The following is a 22,409-nucleotide window of genomic DNA, read 5'->3' on the forward strand; positions in this document are numbered from 1 at the left end:
AATATTACAATGTATGTGTGTGTGTGTAGAGTGTGTGTGCTAGCGTGTGTGTGCGTATGCGTGTGTGTGTGTGTGTGTGTGTCTCCTCACAGTCCCCGCTGTTCCATAAGGTGTATTTGTGTCTGTTTTTTAAATATGATTCTACGCTTTGCATCAGTTCCCTGTAGTCATGGCTCTATGTAGTACTGTGCGCCTCCCATAGTCTGTTCTGGACTTGGGGACTGTGAAGAGACCTCTGGTGGCATGTCTTGTGGGGTATGCATAGGTGTCTGAGCTGTGTGCTAGTCGTTTAAACAGACAGCTCGGTGTCAATACCTCTCACAAAGACAAGTAGTAATGAAGTCAATCTCTCCTCCATTTTGAGCCAGGAGAGTTTGACATGCATATTATTAATGTTAGCTCTGCGTGTGTTTTTAAGGGCCAGCCGTGCTGCCCTGTTCTAAGCCAGCTGTAATTTGCCTATGTTAAATTTCCACATTATTCATTACAAGATTTAGTTGAGGTTTAGGCTTTAGTGAATGGTTTGTCCCAAATACAATGCTTTAAATTTTTGAAATATTTAGGACTAGCTTATTACTTTGCTCTGCAGTACTGAGGTGAACAGTGTCTCTGCAGTACTGAAGCACTGAGGTGAACAGTGTCTCTGCAGTACTGAAGGACTGAGGTAAACAGTGTCTCTGCAGTGCTGAAGCACTGAGGTAAACAGTGTCTCTGCAGTACTGAAGCACTGAGGTGAACAGTGGCTCTGCAGTACTGAAGCACTGAGGTAAACAGTGGCTCTGCAGTACTGAAGCACTGAGGTAAACAGTGGCTCTGCAGTACTGAAGCACTGAGGTAAACAGGTGAACAGTGGCTCTGCAGTACTGAAGCACTGAGGTAAACAGGTGAACAGTGGCTCTGCAGCACTGAAGTACTGAACCCGGGCTGCAGACCCCTCGGCCCTACTAGGCGGCCACGCCCCACAGTTTGGGAACCACTGTTTTAGGGGACGCACTGTCATTCATTCTAACCATGCCAAGCTAATGTGATGCAACAATTTATGTACCGCACAGGAGGCAAATATTGCTTACTATGATGTACTCTCTCTCTCTCTCTCTCTCTCTCTCTCTCTCTCTCTCTCTCTCTCTCTCTCTCTCTCTCTCTCTCTCTCTCTCTCTCTCTCTCTCTGCTTCTCTCTCTCTCTCTCTCTCTCTCTCTCTCTCTCTCTCTCTCTCTCTCTCTCTCTCTCTCTCTCTCTCTCTCTCTCTCTCTCTCTCTCTCTCTCTCTCTCTCTCTCTCTCTCTCTCTCTCTCTCTCTCTCTCTCTCTCTCTCTCTCTCTCTCTCTCTCTCTCTCTCTCTTTCTGATTGAGGGGATGAGATCATTGCTCTTATATCCTATATTTACAGGCTAACCAGCACCGTGTCACTTGAGGTGTATTATTTATATTGTTACCATGACAACCTCTATATCATCAGATCAGTAACCGCAGTATTTCAGTAAAGGGGACGTCTCAGTAAACTCTATCACAGGCACCTCCACATCCAAGCACAACAGTAGATTTTTTTGTGACTTGTTTCAGCAAGACCGCTTTAGCTCTTTATCATACAGTACTTCAACTAATACAGTCACTACTACAAATAATTGTCACGCTCTGACTCAGAGGACGCTTATATGTTGAGTCAGGGTGTGTATATTCATTGGTGTGATCTTCTATGTTGTATTTTCTATGTTTAGATCTAGATGTCTATGTTGGCCGGTGTGGTTCCCAATCAGAGACAGCTGTCGCTCGTTGTCTCTGATTGGGGACCATACTTAGGCAGCCTATTGGCACTAGTGGGTTGTGGGATCTTGTTCCGGTTAAGGTATGTTGTGTGTTCTACCTTGGACTTCACGTTTGTTTATTGTTTTGTCGTGTTGTTTATTTAGTTTAAATAAACATGTGCGCATATCACGCTGCGCCTTGGTCCGTCCCGTCTGTAAACGAACGTGACAATAATACAGTCACTACTACAAATAATACAGTCACTACTACAAATAATACAGTCACTACTACACATAACACAGTCACTACTTCTGCTATCCCTCTACTACAAATAATACAGTCACTACTACAAATAATACAGTCACTACTACAAATAATACAGTCACTACTTGTACTACTACAGTAGCCTCTAACAATTTAAACTTTATGGTATTTGACTACCATAACAATACTTTTTGCAAGCTGAAGCAAGTCACACAATTATTATTCAGGGAAACAACCCTTTCTAGTTGTATATATAGTCTTAGCAGTCTGAGAAGGTGCTAGAATATAAAGTTGAAATCTATAGTGACTTTTTCACTGTGCTGCTGTTTCAGTCAATCCTAAACAAAGTTGCCTGTCACATAAATACAGAGTAGTTTGGAATAAATCTCCAACACAGTAAAGGGATGAGTGGTATTAGTTTAGTCCCCATTACCCTCCAGCTAATGTTAAACCAGTAAAAGGATGAGTGGTATTAGTTTAGTCTCCATTACCCTCCAGCTAATGTTAAACCAGTAAAGGGATGAGTGATATTAGTTTAGTCTCCATTACCCTCCAGCTAATGTTAAACCAGTAAAGGGATGAGTGGTATTAGTTTGGTCCCCATTACAGGGATGAGTGATATTAGTTTAGTCCCCATTACCCTCCAGCTAATGTTAAACCAGTAAAGGGATGAGTGGTATTAGTTTGGTCCCCATTACCCTCCAGTAAAGGGATGAGTGGTATTAGTTTGGTCTCCATTACCCTCCAGCTAATGTTAAACCAGTAAAGGGATGAGTGGTATTAGTTTGGTCCCCATTACCCTCCAGCTAATGTTAAACCAGTAAAGGGATGAGTGATATTAGTTTAGTCTCCATTACCCTCCAGCTAATGTTAAACCAGTAAAGGGATGAGTGATATTAGTTTAGTCTCCATTACCCTCCAGCTAATGTTAAACCAGTAAAGGGATGAGTGGTATTAGTTTGGTCCCCATTACAGGGATGAGTGATATTAGTTTAGTCCCCATTACCCTCCAGCTAATGTTAAACCAGTAAAGGGATGAGTGATATTAGTTTGGTCCCCATTACCCTCCAGTAAAGGGATGAGTGGTATTAGTTTGGTCTCCATTACCCTCCAGCTAATGTTAAACCAGTAAAGGGATGAGTGGTATTAGTTTGGTCCCCATTACCCTCCAGCTAATGTTAAACCAGTAAAGGGATGAGTGATATTAGTTTAGTCTCCATTACCCTCCAGCTAATGTTAAACCAGTAAAGGGATGAGTGATATTAGTTTGGTCTCCATTACCCTCCAGCTAATGTTAAACCAGTAAAGGGATGAGTGATATTAGTTTAGTCTCCATTACCCTCCAGCTAATGTTAAACCAGTAAAGGGATGAGTGATATTAGTTTGGTCTCCATTACCCTCCAGCTAATGTTAAACCAGTAAAGGGATGAGTGGTATTAGTTTAGTCTCCATTACCCTCCAGCTAATGTTAAACCAGTAAAGGGATGAGTGATATTAGTTTAGTCTCCATTACCCTCCAGCTAATGTTAAACCAGTAAAGGGATGAGTGGTATTAGTTTGGTCTCCATTACCCTCCAGCTAATGTTAAACCAGTAAAAGGATGAGTGGTATTAGTTTAGTCTCCATTACCCTCCAGCTAATGTTAAACCAGTAAAGGGATGAGTGATATTAGTTTGGTCCCCATTACCCTCCAGTAAAGGGATGAGTGGTATTAGTTTGGTCTCCATTACCCTCCAGCTAATGTTAAACCAGTAAAGGGATGAGTGGTATTAGTTTAGTCTCCATTACCCTCCAGCTAATGTTAAACCAGTAAAGGGATGAGTGATATTAGTTTAGTCTCCATTACCCTCCAGCTAATGTTAAACCCGTAAAGGGATGAGTGATATTAGTTTAGTCTCCATTACCCTCCAGCTAATGTTAAACCAGTAAAGGGATGAGTGATATTAGTTTGGTCTCCATTACCCTCCAGCTAATGTTAAACCAGTAAAAGGATGAGTGGTATTAGTTTAGTCTCCATTACCCTCCAGCTAATGTTAAACCAGTAAAGGGATGAGTGATATTAGTTTGGTCTCCATTACCCTCCAGCTAATGTTAAACCAGTAAAGGGATGAGTGGTATTAGTTTAGTCTCCATTACCCTCCAGCTAATGTTAAACCAGTAAAGGGATGAGTGGTATTAGTTTGGTCTCCATTACCCTCCAGCTAATGTTAAACCAGTAAAGGGATGAGTGGTATTAGTTTAGTCCCCATTACCCTCCAGCTAATGTTAAACCAGTAAAGGGATGAGTGATATTAGTTTAGTCTCCATTACCCTCCAGCTAATGTTAAACCAGTAAAGGGATGAGTGATATTAGTTTAGTCTCCATTACCCTCCAGCTAATGTTAAACCAGTAAAGGGATGAGTGATATTAGTTTAGTCTCCATTACCCTCCAGCTAATGTTAAACCAGTAAAGGGATGAGTGATATTAGTTTAGTCTCCATTACCCTCCAGCTAATGTTAAACCAGTAAAGGGATGAGTGGTATTAGTTTGGTCTCCATTACCCTCCAGCTAATGTTAAACCAGTAAAGGGATGAGTGATATTAGTTTAGTCTCCATTACCCTCCAGCTAATGTTAAACCAGTAAAGGGATGAGTGGTATTAGTTTGGTCCCCATTACCCTCCAGCTAATGTTAAACCAGTAAAGGGATGAGTGGTATTAGTTTAGTCTCCATTACCCTCCAGCTAATGTTAAACCAGTAAAGGGATGAGTGATATTAGTTTGGTCCCCATTACCCTCCAGCTAATGTTAAACCAGTAAAGGGATGAGTGATATTAGTATAGTCCCCATTACCCTCCAGCTAATGTTAAACCAGTAAAGGGATGAGTGATATTAGTATAGTCCCCATTACCCTCCAGCTAATGTTAAACCAGTAAAGGGATGAGTGATATTAGTTTGGTCCCCATTACCCTCCAGCTAATGTTAAACCAGTAAAGGGATGAGTGATATTAGTTTGGTCTCCATTACCCTCCAGCTAATGTTAAACCAGTAAAGGGATGAGTGATATTAGTTTAGTCTCCATTACCCTCCAGCTAATGTTAAACCAGTAAAGGGATGAGTGATATTAGTTTAGTCTCCATTACCCTCCAGCTAATGTTAAACCAGTAAAGGGATGAGTGATATTAGTTTGGTCCCCATTACCCTCCAGCTAATGTTAAACCAGTAAAGGGATGAGTGATATTAGTTTAGTCTCCATTACCCTCCAGCTAATGTTAAACCAGTAAAGGGATGAGTGGTATTAGTTTAGTCTCCATTACCCTCCAGCTAATGTTAAACCAGTAAAGGGATGAGTGGTATTAGTTTAGTCCCCATTACCCTCCAGCTAATGTTAAACCAGTAAAGGGATGAGTGGTATTAGTTTGGTCTCCATTACCCTCCAGCTAATGTTAAACCAGTAAAGGGATGAGTGGTATTAGTTTGGTCCCCATTACCCTCCAGCTAATGTTAAACCAGTAAAGGGATGAGTGATATTAGTTTGGTCTCCATTACCCTCCAGCTAATGTTAAACCAGTAAAGGGATGAGTGATATTAGTTTAGTCTCCATTACCCTCCAGCTAATATTAAACCAGTAAAGGGATGAGTGATATTAGTTTAGTCTCCATTACCCTCCAGCTAATGTTAAACCAGTAAAGGGATGAGTGGTATTAGTTTGGTCCCCATTACCCTCCAGCTAATGTTAAACCAGTAAAGGGATGAGTGGTATTAGTTTAGTCCCCATTACCCTCCAGCTAATGTTAAACCAGTAAAGGGATGAGTGGTATTAGTTTGGTCTCCATTACCCTCCAGCTAATGTTAAACCAGTAAAGGGATGAGTGGTATTAGTTTGGTCCCCATTACCCTCCAGCTAATGTTAAACCAGTAAAGGGATGAGTGATATTAGTTTAGTCTCCATTACCCTCCAGCTAATGTTAAACCAGTAAAGGGATGAGTGATATTAGTTTAGTCTCCATTACCCTCCAGCTAATGTTAAACCAGTAAAGGGATGAGTGATATTAGTTTAGTCCCCATTACAGGGATGAGTGATATTAGTTTGGTCCCCATTACCCTCCAGCTAATGTTAAACCAGTAAAGGGATGAGTGATATTAGTTTAGTCTCCATTACCCTCCAGCTAATGTTAAACCAGTAAAGGGATGAGTGATATTAGTTTAGTCTCCATTACCCTCCAGCTAATGTTAAACCAGTAAAGGGATGAGTGGTATTAGTTTAGTCTCCATTACCCTCCAGCTAATGTTAAACCAGTAAAGGGATGAGTGGTATTAGTTTAGTCCCCATTACCCTCCAGCTAATGTTAAACCAGTAAAGGGATGAGTGGTATTAGTTTGGTCTCCATTACCCTCCAGCTAATGTTAAACCAGTAAAGGGATGAGTGATATTAGTTTGGTCCCCATTACCCTCCAGCTAATGTTAAACCAGTAAAGGGATGAGTGATATTAGTATAGTCCCCATTACCCTCCAGCTAATGTTAAACCAGTAAAGGGATGAGTGATATTAGTATAGTCCCCATTACCCTCCAGCTAATGTTAAACCAGTAAAGGGATGAGTGATATTAGTTTGGTCCCCATTACCCTCCAGCTAATGTTAAACCAGTAAAGGGATGAGTGATATTAGTTTGGTCTCCATTACCCTCCAGCTAATGTTAAACCAGTAAAGGGATGAGTGATATTAGTTTAGTCTCCATTACCCTCCAGCTAATGTTAAACCAGTAAAGGGATGAGTGATATTAGTTTAGTCTCCATTACCCTCCAGCTAATGTTAAACCAGTAAAGGGATGAGTGATATTAGTTTGGTCCCCATTACCCTCCAGCTAATGTTAAACCAGTAAAGGGATGAGTGATATTAGTTTAGTCTCCATTACCCTCCAGCTAATGTTAAACCAGTAAAGGGATGAGTGGTATTAGTTTAGTCTCCATTACCCTCCAGCTAATGTTAAACCAGTAAAGGGATGAGTGGTATTAGTTTAGTCCCCATTACCCTCCAGCTAATGTTAAACCAGTAAAGGGATGAGTGGTATTAGTTTGGTCTCCATTACCCTCCAGCTAATGTTAAACCAGTAAAGGGATGAGTGGTATTAGTTTGGTCCCCATTACCCTCCAGCTAATGTTAAACCAGTAAAGGGATGAGTGATATTAGTTTGGTCTCCATTACCCTCCAGCTAATGTTAAACCAGTAAAGGGATGAGTGATATTAGTTTAGTCTCCATTACCCTCCAGCTAATATTAAACCAGTAAAGGGATGAGTGATATTAGTTTAGTCTCCATTACCCTCCAGCTAATGTTAAACCAGTAAAGGGATGAGTGGTATTAGTTTGGTCCCCATTACCCTCCAGCTAATGTTAAACCAGTAAAGGGATGAGTGGTATTAGTTTAGTCCCCATTACCCTCCAGCTAATGTTAAACCAGTAAAGGGATGAGTGGTATTAGTTTGGTCTCCATTACCCTCCAGCTAATGTTAAACCAGTAAAGGGATGAGTGGTATTAGTTTGGTCCCCATTACCCTCCAGCTAATGTTAAACCAGTAAAGGGATGAGTGATATTAGTTTAGTCTCCATTACCCTCCAGCTAATGTTAAACCAGTAAAGGGATGAGTGATATTAGTTTAGTCTCCATTACCCTCCAGCTAATGTTAAACCAGTAAAGGGATGAGTGATATTAGTTTAGTCCCCATTACAGGGATGAGTGATATTAGTTTGGTCCCCATTACCCTCCAGCTAATGTTAAACCAGTAAAGGGATGAGTGATATTAGTTTAGTCTCCATTACCCTCCAGCTAATGTTAAACCAGTAAAGGGATGAGTGATATTAGTTTAGTCTCCATTACCCTCCAGCTAATGTTAAACCAGTAAAGGGATGAGTGGTATTAGTTTAGTCTCCATTACCCTCCAGCTAATGTTAAACCAGTAAAGGGATGAGTGGTATTAGTTTAGTCCCCATTACCCTCCAGCTAATGTTAAACCAGTAAAGGGATGAGTGGTATTAGTTTGGTCTCCATTACCCTCCAGCTAATGTTAAACCAGTAAAGGGATGAGTGGTATTAGTTTGGTCCCCATTACCCTCCAGCTAATGTTAAACCAGTAAAGGGATGAGTGATATTAGTTTGGTCTCCATTACCCTCCAGCTAATGTTAAACCAGTAAAGGGATGAGTGATATTAGTTTAGTCTCCATTACCCTCCAGCTAATGTTAAACCAGTAAAGGGATGAGTGATATTAGTTTAGTCTCCATTACCCTCCAGCTAATGTTAAACCAGTAAAGGGATGATTGATATTAGTTTAGTCCCCATTACCCTCCAGCTAATGTTAAACCAGTAAAGGGATGAGTGATATTAGTTTAGTCTCCATTACCCTCCAGCTAATGTTAAACCAGTAAAGGGATGAGTGATATTAGTTTAGTCTCCATTACCCTCCAGCTAATGTTAAACCAGTAAAGGGATGATTGATATTAGTTTAGTCCCCATTACCCTCCAGCTAATGTTAAACCAGTAAAGGGATGAGTGATATTAGTTTAGTCTCCATTACCCTCCAGCTAATGTTAAACCAGTAAAGGGATGAGTGATATTAGTTTAGTCTCCATTACCCTCCAGCTAATGTTAAACCAGTAAAGGGATGAGTGATATTAGTTTGGTCCCCATTACCCTCCAGCTAATGTTAAACCAGTAAAGGGATGAGTGATATTAGTTTAGTCTCCATTACCCTCCAGCTAATGTTAAACCAGTAAAGGGATGAGTGGTATTAGTTTAGTCTCCATTACCCTCCAGCTAATGTTAAACCAGTAAAGGGATGAGTGGTATTAGTTTAGTCCCCATTACCCTCCAGCTAATGTTAAACCAGTAAAGGGATGAGTGGTATTAGTTTGGTCTCCATTACCCTCCAGCTAATGTTAAACCAGTAAAGGGATGAGTGATATTAGTTTAGTCCCCATTACAGGGATGAGTGATATTAGTTTGGTCCCCATTACCCTCCAGCTAATGTTAAACCAGTAAAGGGATGAGTGGTATTAGTTTGGTCTCCATTACCCTCCAGCTAATGTTAAACCAGTAAAGGGATGAGTGATATTAGTTTAGTCCCCATTACAGGGATGAGTGATATTAGTTTGGTCCCCATTACCCTCCAGCTAATGTTAAACCAGTAAAGGGATGAGTGATATTAGTTTGGTCTCCATTACCCTCCAGCTAATGTTAAACCAGTAAAGGGATGAGTGGTATTAGTTTGGTCTCCATTACAGGGATGAGTGATATTAGTTTGGTCCCCATTACCCTCCAGCTAATGTTAAACCAGTAAAGGGATGAGTGATATTAGTTTGGTCTCCATTACCCTCCAGCTAATGTTAAACCAGTAAAGGGATGAGTGGTATTAGTTTGGTCCCCATTACCCTCCAGCTAATGTTAAACCAGTAAAGGGATGAGTGATATTAGTTTGGTCCCCATTACCCTCCAGCTAATGTTAAACCAGTAAAGGGATGAGTGATATTAGTTTGGTCTCCATTACCCTCCAGCTAATGTTAAACCAGTAAAGGGATGAGTGGTATTAGTTTAGTCTCCATTACCCTCCAGCTAATGTTAAACCAGTAAAGGGATGAGTGGTATTAGTTTAGTCCCCATTACCCTCCAGCTAATGTTAAACCAGTAAAGGGATGAGTGGTATTAGTTTGGTCTCCATTACCCTCCAGCTAATGTTAAACCAGTAAAGGGATGAGTGGTATTAGTTTGGTCCCCATTACCCTCCAGCTAATGTTAAACCAGTAAAGGGATGAGTGATATTAGTTTGGTCTCCATTACCCTCCAGCTAATGTTAAACCAGTAAAGGGATGAGTGATATTAGTTTAGTCTCCATTACCCTCCAGCTAATGTTAAACCAGTAAAGGGATGAGTGATATTAGTTTAGTCTCCATTACCCTCCAGCTAATGTTAAACCAGTAAAGGGATGAGTGATATTAGTTTAGTCCCCATTACCCTCCAGCTAATGTTAAACCAGTAAAGGGATGAGTGGTATTAGTTTGGTCTCCATTACAGGGATGAGTGATATTAGTTTGGTCCCCATTACCCTCCAGCTAATGTTAAACCAGTAAAGGGATGAGTGGTATTAGTTTGGTCTCCATTACAGGGATGAGTGATATTAGTTTGGTCCCCATTACCCTCCAGCTAATGTTAAACCAGTAAAGGGATGAGTGATATTAGTTTAGTCTCCATTACCCTCCAGCTAATGTTAAACCAGTAAAGGGATGAGTGATATTAGTTTGGTCTCCATTACCCTCCAGCTAATGTTAAACCAGTAAAGGGATGAGTGATATTAGTTTAGTCTCCATTACCCTCCAGCTAATGTTAAACCAGTAAAGGGATGAGTGATATTAGTTTGGTCCCCATTACCCTCCAGCTAATGTTAAACCAGTAAAGGGATGAGTGATATTAGTTTGGTCTCCATTACCCTCCAGCTAATGTTAAACCAGTAAAGGGATGAGTGATATTAGTTTGGTCCCCATTACCCTCCAGCTAATGTTAAACCAGTAAAGGGATGAGTGATATTAGTTTGGTCCCCATTACCCTCCAGCTAATGTTAAACCAGTAAAGGGATGAGTGGTATTAGTTTGGTCTCCATTACCCTCCAGCTAATGTTAAACCAGTAAAAGGATGAGTGATATTAGTTTGGTCCCCATTACCCTCCAGCTAATGTTAAACCAGTAAAGGGATGAGTGATATTAGTTTAGTCTCCATTACCCTCCAACTAATGTTAAACCAGTAAAGGGATGAGTGATATTAGTTTAGTCCCCATTACCCTCCAGCTAATGTTAAACCAGTAAAGGGATGAGTGATATTAGTTTAGTCCCCATTACCCTCCAGCTAATGTTAAACCAGTAAAGGGATGAGTGATATTAGTTTGGTCTCCATTACCCTCCAGCTAATGTTAAACCAAACACATGACACCTTATCTCTGAGGTATTATCTGGATCCATCTGGGATAAGGAGATGAGGGGATAGTTATGTCAGCATGTGTAAGTCCACTCTTGTAAAGGGAACGGTCATAAATAAGTAACAGCATGTCTGTGATGTGTTAACTGTGCAATACCATGTCCTTCGATTGATTAAAATCCAAATGGTTCGTTCTCATCAGTAAAATGTCAATTATAAAAAATAAAAAATAAACACCCTTATGTACTTAAGTGATAATGCCCGAGAAGCCGGTGTTTGGAGGATATATTGCCACGGGTGTTGTTAGGCACGAGATCAAACACCGGCTTCGAGGGCATTATCACTTTTATACAACGGGCTACCAACATATTAAAATAATGATTTACATATTTTCATTAAAAACGTTATTTTGATTAATTTATTTAATCTATTTCATCCTTCCACAATATATAGTCCCGACACAAATCTAGGGTTGCTACCCAAGCCGGCTGGTCGTTCGTTCTATTGGTTCGGTTGCCAGAGACGCGACCCAGTCGTTCAGTCTTTTTGTTCTGTACAGTGCCTTGCTAAAGTATTCATCCCCCTTGGCATTTTTCCTATTTTGTTGCATTACAACCTGTAATTTAAATTGTTTTTATTTGGATTTCATATAATGGACAGACACAAAATAGTCCAAATTCGTGAAGTGAAATAATAAAAAAAAATAACGGAAAAGTGGTGCGTGCATATGTATTCACCCCCTTTGCTATGAAGCCCCTAAATAAGATCTGGTGCAACCAATTAACTTCAGAAGTCACATAATTAGTTAAATAAAGTCCACCTGTGTGCAATCTAAGTTTACGTTTACATCATTTAGCAGACGCTCTTATCCAGAGCGACTTACAAATAGGTGCATTCACCTTATAGCCAGTGGGATAAGTGTCACATGATCTGTCACATGATCTCAGTATATATACACCTGTTCTGAAAGGCCCCAGAGTCTGCAACACCACTAAGCAAGGGGCACCACCAAGCAAGCGGCACCATGAAGACCAAGGAGCTCTCCAAACTGGTCAGGGACAAAGTTGTGGAGAAGTACAGATCAGGGTTGGGTTATAAAAGAATATCAGAAACTTTGAACATCCCACGGAGCACCATTAAATCCATTATTAAAAAATTGAAAGAATATGGCACCACAACAAACCTGCCAAGAGAGGGCCACCCACCAAAACTCACGGACCAGTCAAGGAGGGCATTAATCAGAGAGGCAACAAAGAGACCAAAGATAACCCTGAAGGAGCTGCAAGCTCCACAGCGGAGATTGGAGTATCTGTCCATAGGACCACTTTAAGATTTACACTCCACAGAGCTGGGCTTTACGGAAGAGTGGCCAGAAAAAAAGCCATTGCTTAAAGAAAAAAATAAGCAAACACGTTTGGTGTTCGCCAAAAGGCATGTGGGAGACTCCCCAAACATATGGAAGAAGGTACTCTGGTCAGATTAGACTTAAATTGAGCTTTTTGGCCATCAAGGAAAACGCTATGTCTGGCGCAAACCCAACACCTCTCATCACCCCGAGAACACCATCCCCACAGTAAAGCATGGTGGTGGCAGCATCATGCTGTGGGGATGTTTTTCATCGGCAGGGACTGGGAAACTGGTCAGAATTGAAGGAATGATGGATGGTGCTAAATACAGGGAAATTCTTGAGGGAAACCTGTTTCAGTCTTCCAGAAATTTGAGACTGGGATGGAGGTTCACCTTCCAGCAGGACAATGACCCTAAGCATACTGCTAAAGCAACACTCGAGTGGTTTAAGGGGAAACATTGAAATGTCTTGGAATGGCCTAGTCAAAGCCCAGACCTCAATCCAATTGAGAATCTGTGGTATGACTTAAAGATTGCTGTACACCAGCGGAACCCATCCAACTTGAAGGAGCTGGAGCAGTTTTGCCTTGAAGAATGGGCAAAAATCCAAGTGGCTAGATGTGCCAAGCTTATAGAGACAGACCCCAAGAGACTTGCAGCTGTAATTGCTACAAAAGGTGGCTCTACAAAGTATTGTCTTTGGGGGGGTGAATAGTTATGCACGCTGAAGTTTTCAGTTTTTTTGTCTTATTTCTTGTTTGTTTCACAAAAAAAAATATTTTGCATCTTCAAAGTGGTAGGCATATTGTATAAATCAAATGATACAAACCCCCCAAAAATCCATTTTAATTCCAGGTTGTAAGGCAACAAAATAGGAAAAATGCCAAGGTGGGTGAATACTTTCGCAAGCCACTGTATTTATGGACGTGACCCAGTCGTTCGTTCTAAATGTTCCATTGTCATACTGGCTGGCAACATTCTTATCCCTTGCTTGCTAGCTAGCCAACTACGGCTAACTTACAGTCACGTCAAGCAGTGCAGCCAGAATAACAGTAAAGTAGCTGCATTTGCGTTTGTTTAAGCTGTTTTCTATTGACATTTATTTGGATACTTCCATAACAATGAGCTAATGATGCGCGATTTTGCCTGGCATAGAAAATGTGCTCTCTCGTCAGGACACTGTTGTTCAGAGGAGCTGACACAATCACTTCAAACTGAAGCTGGAAAGACAGAAAACTAGCTGCATTTCGTTTTACCTGTTTTCTATTGAAAGTTCTTTGTATATATCCATAAAAATGATGCCAGCTGATTCCTGATTTCGACTGGCTGAGAAAAGCTGCCTGCCTGTCTGTCTCGTCCCAACTCCTGACACGTTCATTACTATGGGACAGCTGGAGATCGAATTTGAATATTTAAACAATGTTGCAAATGTCGGAGAGACAGACAGCAAGGTTTATACAAATCTCCGCTGTTGAAAACTAAATGTTAGTCTAAAAGAAATGTGAGATAATGTCGAGATGTTTTTTATAGTGGAGATCAAGTTTATAAATTGCCTGGCTGGGCTGATGAGACAGTGGATTGGGCAGTCAGATGGAACAGAGTAAACAGGCATTTTAACGTCATAGATTTAGCAGGTGGTAACTTGTGGAATAGACACCGGCTGGAATGCTGTTTTAACCAATCAGCATTCAGGATTATACCCACCCGTTGTTTAATGTCAAACAATAGAGATAAGGTACAGTTGAAGTCGGAAGTTTACATACACTTAGGTTGAAGTCATTAAAACTTGTTTTTCAACCACTCCACACATTTCTTGTTAACAAACTATAGTTTTGGCAAGTCGGTTAGGACATCTACTTTGTGCATGACACAAGTAATTTTTCCAACAATTGTTTACAGACAGATTATTTCACTTATAATTCACTGTATCACAATTCCAGTGGGTCAGAAGTTTACATACACTAAGGTGACTGTGCCTTTAAACAGCTTGGAAAATTTCAGAAAATTATGTCATGGCTTTAGAAGCTTCTGATAGGCTAATTGACATCATTTGAGTCAATTGGAGGTGTACCTGTGGATGTATTTCAAGGCCTACCTTCAAACTCAGTGCCTCTTTGCTTGACATCATGGGAAAATCAAAATAAATCAGCCAAAACCTCAGAAAAAAAATTGTAGACCTCCACAAGTCTGGTTCATCCTTGGGAGCAATTTCCAAACGCCTGAAGGTACCACGTTCATCTGTACAAACAATAGTACGCAACTATAAACACCATGGGACCACGCAGCCGTCAAACCACTCAGGAAGGAGATGCGTTCTGTCTCCTAGAGATGAACGTACTTTGGTGCGAAAACTGCAAATCAATCCCAGAACAACAGCAAAGGACCTTGTGAAGATGCTGGAGGAAACAGGTACAAAAGTATCTATATCCACAGTAAAACGAGTCCTATATCGACATAACCTGAAAGGCCGCTCAGCAAGGAAGAAGCCACTGCTTCAAAACCGCCATAAAAAAGCCAGACTACGGTTTGCAACTGCACATGGGGACAAAGATCGTACTTTTTGGAGAAATGTCCTCTGGTCTGATGAAACAAAAATAGAACTGTTTGGCCATAATGACCATTGTTATGTTTGGAGGATAAAGAGGGTTCTTGCAAGCCGAAGAACACCATCCCAACCGTGAAGCACAGGGGTGGCAGCATCATGCTGTGGGGGTGCTTTGCTGCAGGAGGGACTGGTGCACTTCACAAAATAGATGGCATCATGAGGAAGGAAAATTATGTGGATATAATGAAGCAACATCTCAAGACATCAGTCAGGAAGTTAAAGCTTGGTCGCAAATGGGTCTTCCAAAATGGGCAATGACCCCAAGCATACTTCCAAAGTTGTGGCAAAATGGCTTAAGGACAACAAAGTCAAGGTATTGGAGTGGCCATCACAAAGCCCGGACCTCAATCCTATAAAACATTTGTGGGCAGAACTGAAAAAGCATGTGCGAGCAAGGAGGCCTACAAACCTGACTCAGTTACACCAGCTCTGTCAGGAGGAATGGGCCAAAATTCACCCAACTTATTGTGGGAAGCTTGTGGAAGGCTACCTGAAACGTTTGACCCAAGTTAAACAATTTAAAGGCAATGCTACCAAATACTAATTGAGTGTATGTAAACTTCTGACCCACTGGGAATGTGATGAAAGAAATAAAAGCTGAAATAAATCATTCTCTCTACTATTATTCTGACATTTCACATTATTAAAAAAAATGGTGATCCTAATTGACCTAAGACAGGGAATTTTTACTTGGATTAAATGTCAGGAATTGTGGAAAAACTGAGTTTAAATGTATTTGGCTAAGGTGTATGTAAACTTCCGACTTCAACTGTGTATTAATAGAATATACAGTGTATTCAGAAAGTATTCAGACCCCTTGACGTTTTCCACATTTTGTTACGTTACAGCCTTATTCTAAAATGGATGAAATTGTTTTCCCCCCTCATCAATCTACACACAATACCCCATAATGACATAGCAAAAACAGGTTTTTAGAAATGTTTGCAAATGTATAAAACAATTATTTTTATAACATTTACATACAGTGGGGGAAAAAAGTATTTAGTCAGCCACCAATTGTGCAAGTTCTCCCACTTAAAAAGATGAGAGAGGCCTGTAATTTTCATCATAGGTACACATCAACTATGACAGACAAATTGAGGGAAAAAAATCCAGAAAATCACATTGTAGGATTTTTAAAGAATTTATTTGCAACTTACACAATTGGTGGCTGACTAAATACTTTTTTTCCCCACTGTAAGTATTCAGACCCTTTACTCAGTACTTTGTTGAATCGCCTTTGGCAGCGATTACAGCCTCAAGTCTTCTTGGGTATGACGCTACAAGCTTGGCACACCTGTATTTGGGGAGTTTCTCCCATTCTTCTCTGCAGATCCTCTCAAGCGCTGTCAGGTTGGATGGGGAGCGTCGCTGCACAGCTATTTTCAGGTCTCTCCAGAGATGTTCGATCGGGTTCAAGTCCGGGCTCTGGCTGGGCCACTCAAGGACATTTAGAGACTTGTCCCGAAGCCACTCCTGCGTTGTCTTGGCTGTGTGCTTAGGGTTGTTGTCCTGTTGGAAGGTGAACCTTCGCCCCAGTCTGAGGTCCTGAGCTCTCTGGAGCAGGTTTTCATCAAGGATCTCTCTATACTTTGCTCCATTAATCTTTCCCTCGATCCTGACTAGTCTCCCAGTCCATGGGGGAGGGATGGAGGGATATATGCGTTCAACATTTGATTGTGAGGTATTCTAGGTCGGGTGAACAAAAGGACTTGAGTTACTGTACGTTACCACAATCACACCATGAGTAGTTCATCATGAAACATACAAACAACACCGTTGGAGACATCCTATTCCGTGTCAACCCTGTTTGAATCACATTCTATTACTATTTCTATGTGAAAAGCCAGTCTGTATAAATGTCTGAATAAATAACTGCTGTAGTCTACCACCATGACACGTTCTCTCTTCTTTATAACGACCCGTGAGTTCTATTGGCTGCTGTATTTAACATTCAGCAAACGAGAGCTTGCATCCCTCTTCAAACAGTGTTTTTAAGGAGAGGCCAGCGGATGCTTATTGCGTAAGAGACAGAGGCTATAAGTTAGATGCTTATTATGCATACGCCTTCATTAATTAGCTAAATATGAGGCTAATAATTGAATGTATTACCTGAGGTAGGGTAGGACAGCTCTCTCTCTCTGTCTCTGTCTCTGTCTCTGTCTCTGTCTCTGTCTCTGTCTTTGTTTCTGTCTCTCTCTCTCTCTCTCTCTCTGTCTCTCTCTCTCTCTCTCTCTCTGTCTCTCTCTCTCTCTCTCTCTCTCTCTCTCTCTCTCTCTGTCTCTGTCTCTCTCTCTCTCTCTCGCTCTCTATATATATATATTTTTTTTTTCATTGCAGCTGCAGAGTCTTAAAACAGCCCATCACTCGAATATCGTTGCTTTAAATCCGTGCCCACGCGTACACTCTCTCATGTCAGTGGCATGTCATTAATAAAGATTGAAAAAAGTAAGGGGCCTAGACAGCTGCCCTGGGGAATGCCTGATTCTACCTAGATTATGTTGGAGAGGCTTCCATTAAAGAACACACTCTATGCAATACAAAATAATATACACTGAGTGTACTAAACATTAGGAACATTTTCCTACTATTGAGTTGCATCCCCTTTTGCCCTCAGAACAGCCTCAATTCGTAGGGGCATGAACTCTACAAGGTGTCGAAAGCGTTCCACAGGGATGCTGGCCCATGTTGACTCCATTGCTTCCCACAGTTGTGTCAAGTTGGCTGGATGTCCTTTGGGTGGTGGACCATTCTTGATACACACGGGAAACTGTTGAGCATGAAAAACCCAGCAGCGTTGCAGTTCTTGACACATTCAAACAGGAGCGCCTGACACCTACTTCCATAGCCCTTTTTAAAGGCACTGAAATATTTTGTCTTGCCCACTCACCCTCTGAATGGCACATTCCTCAATTGTCTCAAGGCTTAAAAACCCTTCTTTAATCTGTCTCCTCCCCTTCATCTACACTGATTGAAGTGGATTTAATAATTGACATCAATAAGGGATCACAGCTTTCACCTGGATTCACCTGGTCAGTCTTATGTCATGGAAAAGAGCAGGTGTTTTTTAATGTTTTGTACACTCAGTGTATATGACTTTTATAAAGCCAAAAACAAATTGTATTTTCTCTCCCAGGTGTCTCCAGAATATGCCCTCGGGACGGTAGCACTATGACCTTGAACCCTTCCTCCTCTGCAGACCCCAGTACGTACCTGACCAACAGCTCCCCGGGGATGAGGACCACCATCCTGGGCTTGGGCCTTGTGCTGGACAACGACTTGACTACCAAGGATCTCACCAACCTGACCAGGTTAGAGGTTAGAGGGGTTAGGGTTAGAAACCGAATCCTAGAGCTGACTCTGAACCTCACCGTGGGGGTCTGTTTGTCTCAGAAAGGTTGGGATAAAGGAAAAATACACAATTCATTGTTTCTGTGACAATTGACAAAGTAATCATCTTCTTCTTCTTCGACCAGCCCGTCCAACGCCTCCCTCCTTGACCCCATGGTGACCTATGACCCTCTGGGAGGTCACACGGTCTGGCAGGTCATCCTGATCGTGTTCTTCACCGGGTCTCTGTCTCTGGTCACCGTCGTAGGAAACATCCTGGTGCTCATCTCCTTCAAGGTACATTGTAGGCCTAGATGAATGTTACATTGTATTATGACTGCCTGTAATTGTTTATAGTGTAAGTAGGATTGTCCGAGCCAGAACGGCCCACAGGGCAGGAGCATATCTCCTGTTTCTGTAGCGTGAGGTAGCTTGATGGCATGTGTATCACAGGCCGTAATTATTGCAGCGTGCACGTGCCTCAAAACTCTTACTGAATGGTCCACAACATTGTTTTTTTAACAGCTTTTAACATCATATGTCTTGTTAATTGATGTTATATTTTGGAGTGACACTTTAATAATAAAATGTTTCTCTTCTCTCTTCCAGGTGAACAAGCAGCTGAAGACGGTGAATAACTACTATCTCCTCAGCCTGGCCTTCGCTGACCTCATCATCGGTAGTTTTATTGTACTTAGTGTTTTCATACGTGTATAGATGGTGTAATGTATCATAGCTGATATTAATGATATATATTGTACTATGATTGCCTACAGTGTCTCAAAAATGTGTAATATGTATTGTCAATTACTGTAATATTGGAGTGAAAGTAAAATACTATGTTCCCAACTTTAACTCCAGGAACTCTTTCCATGAACCTCTACACCACTTACATCATCATGGACCAGTGGGCTTTAGGGAACTGGGCGTGCGACCTGTGGTTGGCTATCGACTACGTGGCGAGCAACGCCTCCGTCATGAACCTGCTGGTCATCAGCTTCGACCGCTACTTCTCCATAACGCGACCTCTGACTTACCGGGCCAAGAGGACCACCAAGAGAGCTCTGACTATGATCAGCATGGCCTGGTCCGTGTCCTTCGTCCTGTGGGCCCCGGCCATACTCTTCTGGCAGTACATCGTAGGGGAGCGCACTGTGCCTCCTGGAGAATGCTACATCCAGTTTCTCTCAGAGCCTATTATCACCTTCTGCACGGCCATCGCTGCCTTCTACCTGCCGGTCACCATCATGACGGTTCTCTACTGGAGGATCTACAGAGAGACAGAGAACAGGCAGAAGGACCTGGCGGGGCTGAGGGGGTCGGGGGCAGGGAACAAGGCAGGCCATGGGGGCAGCCAGAAGGAAGAGGAGGAGAAGAAGGAGGAGGCCCAGGAAGAGGAGGCTCCCATGGTGCCCAAGACGGGAAGCTCCAGGAGCTGCAGCAGTTACGAGCTTAACCAGGCGGGTCAGAAAGGCTCTGGAGCCAAGAAGACCAGAGGGCGCTTCCGGTTCTGGCCACTGAGTAGGTGGTCCAAGAAGAAGGCGACCACTGTGGGCGGAGAGCCGGAACACAGCAGCTCCGATAGCTGGAACAACAACGAGGGGGGCGGGGCCTCCATGGACCAATCAGACTCTGAGGACGAGGAGGGGGCGACGGAGTCATGCCGAGCTATCTATTCCATCGTGGTCAACCTGCCGGGGATAAGCCCCGCCCCTGGCAACGACCCTAACAATGACCCCCAGCTGACCTCTCCTGAGGACCAGGATGCTACGGAGGAGGACCCTCCCCGGCCACCAGGGGGCGATAATAAGGACAAGAAGACGTCCTCCAATACCAGGAGGGAGAAGGGGGAGAGAGACAAGGAAGACAACAGCTACCAACGCTCCAAGACCCCCGTCACCTCCTCATCCTCCATCCAGAGCCAACCAGGGGACATGTCCTCCACCTCTAAGTCCCCCTCCTCAGCCCTCTCAGCCCCTGTCTCCCTGAAGGACGCAGCCGTGGCCAAGCGCTTGGCCTCCAAAGCCAAGAGCCAGATCAGCAAGCGTAAGAAGCAGAGTGTAGTCAAGGAGAAGAAAGAGAAGAAGGCAGCCCAGACCCTCAGTGCCATCTTGTTGGCTTTCATCATCACCTGGACTCCCTATAACATTATGGTGTTGGTCAACACCTTCTGTACTGACTGCATCCCCGAGGCGCTGTGGTCTCTGGGCTACTGGCTGTGCTACGTCAACAGCACCATCAACCCCATGTGTTACGCCATGTGCAACCTGACCTTCAGGAATACCTTCAAGATGATTCTGCTCTGCCGCTGGCAGGACATCAACAAACACAACAAGCCCCAGTTCCAGCAGAGGCAGACGGTCGCCTTCCGCAAGAAGGAGCCCTAGCAGGTGTGATCTCCTGGGGTCTGGGTCAGCTGTAGGCCTCTGTGGGCTCAACAGGTAGTTGTCCAGGGAGATGGACTGGATTTACCAGCCTTTCTCATCGATGCAGACAGAGGTCAATGTTAATACAAAGAACAATGGTAACACCAGGAATAAAATACACAATTATTATAAATTAACTCTGCATCTCTTCCAACTATTGACTTTTTTTCCCCCCACAACTGCCACCAGTTTGGTGCCAAAACATTGACAACAAAGACATATTGACATAGTAAAATAAATACATTTAACAGGACCAATGGTATTCACTAAGTTGGTTTATATTTAGGATAATGTTTTACTGTATTGATTGTGTTGGTGCAGTGTAGTGTAATGCCTCTCTGGGCTGCTACAGACCCAGGACTGTATTGGTGCAGTGTAGTGTAATGCCTCTCTGGGCTGCTACAGACCCAGGACTGTATTGGTGCAGTGTAGTGTAATGCCTCTCTGGGCTGCAGTACATTACAGAACCATGGAGGTGAACAAATCCAATCAGCCCTCTGTGTTTCTGTGTTGTTTTCCACCTGTCACAGCAGATCAAAGGGCCAGACAGCAGTGACATGGACAGAATGGACAGAAGGGGAGATTTGATCTGTAGGGCAGTCAACCCAACGGGATATTTATACACGGACGGAAGGGGAGATTTGATCTGTAGGGCAGTCAACCCAACGGGATATTTATACACGGACGGAAGGGGAGATTTGATCTGTAGGGCAGTCAACCCAACGGGATATTTATACACGGACAGAAGGGGAGATTTGATCTGTAGGGCAGTCAACCCAACGGGATATTTATACACGGACGGAAGGGGAGATTTGATCTGTAGGGCAGTCAACCCAACGGGATATTTATACACGGACGGAAGGGGAGATTTGATTTATTTGATTAGATTTTTAGGGCACTCAACCCAACAGGATTTGTACACAAAAAAGGGCTGTCAAATGTATGAGAACATCTGTTGCCTGGTTTTAACTGAACTGTTGCTATACAGCTACAGAACGTCAACAATCCTACAGAACACATTTACAGAACTTCAACAATCCTACAGAACACATTTACAGAACTTCAACAATCCTACAGAACACATTTACAGAACTTCAACAATCCTACAGAACACAGTTACAGAACTTCAACAATCACACAGAACACATTTACAGAACTTCAACAATCCTACAGAACACAGTTACAGAACTTCAACAATCACACAGAACACAGTTACAGAACTTCAACAATCCTACAGAACACAGTTACAGAACTTCAACAATCACACAGAACACAGCTACAGAACGTCAACAATCCTACAGAACACAGTTACAGAACTTCAACAATCCTACAGAACACAGTTACAGAATTTCAACAATCACACAGAACACAGTTACAGAACGTCAACAATCCTACAGAACACAGTTATAGAACGTCAACAATCACACAGAACACAGTTACAGAACTTCAACAATCCTACAGAACACATCTGCCTTTCCAGTTGGCAGATAGATACAATTAGGTGAATCAGTGGACATGTAAAGCTGCAGTACTTTATAAAGGTGCAGTACTTTGTAAAGGTACAGTACTTTGTAAAGGTTCAGTACCTTGTAAAGCTGCAGTACTTTGTAAAGGTACAGTACTTTCATGTAAAGATGCAGTACTTTATGTAAAGGTGCAGTACTTTGTAAAGGTGCAGTACTTTCATGTAAAGGTGCAATACTTTCATGTAAAGGTGCAATACTTTCATGTAAAGGTGCAGTACTTTCATGTAAA

At 42.3% G+C, this 22,409-nt stretch overlaps 1 protein-coding gene across 1 annotated transcript in view; it reads left to right on the top strand.

Moving 5' to 3' along the window:
• Nucleotides 1-20,847, top strand: part of LOC121578472 (muscarinic acetylcholine receptor M3) — a 102,528-nt gene extending 81,681 nt beyond the window's left edge. The window contains exons 2-5 of the mRNA XM_045223300.1: nt 18,035-18,209; nt 18,375-18,525; nt 18,838-18,907; nt 19,090-20,847. Coding sequence (XP_045079235.1) covers nt 18,070-18,209; nt 18,375-18,525; nt 18,838-18,907; nt 19,090-20,615 — 1,887 coding nt within the window. The 5' untranslated portion in view covers nt 18,035-18,069 and the 3' untranslated portion in view covers nt 20,616-20,847. The remainder of the gene's footprint in view (nt 1-18,034; nt 18,210-18,374; nt 18,526-18,837; nt 18,908-19,089) is intronic.
• The last annotated feature ends 1,562 nt before the right edge of the window (nt 20,848-22,409 follow it).

Source organism: Coregonus clupeaformis, chromosome 1 (genome assembly GCF_020615455.1).
Source record: "Coregonus clupeaformis isolate EN_2021a chromosome 1, ASM2061545v1, whole genome shotgun sequence".
Classification (NCBI taxonomy): Eukaryota; Metazoa; Chordata; class Actinopteri; order Salmoniformes; family Salmonidae; genus Coregonus; species Coregonus clupeaformis.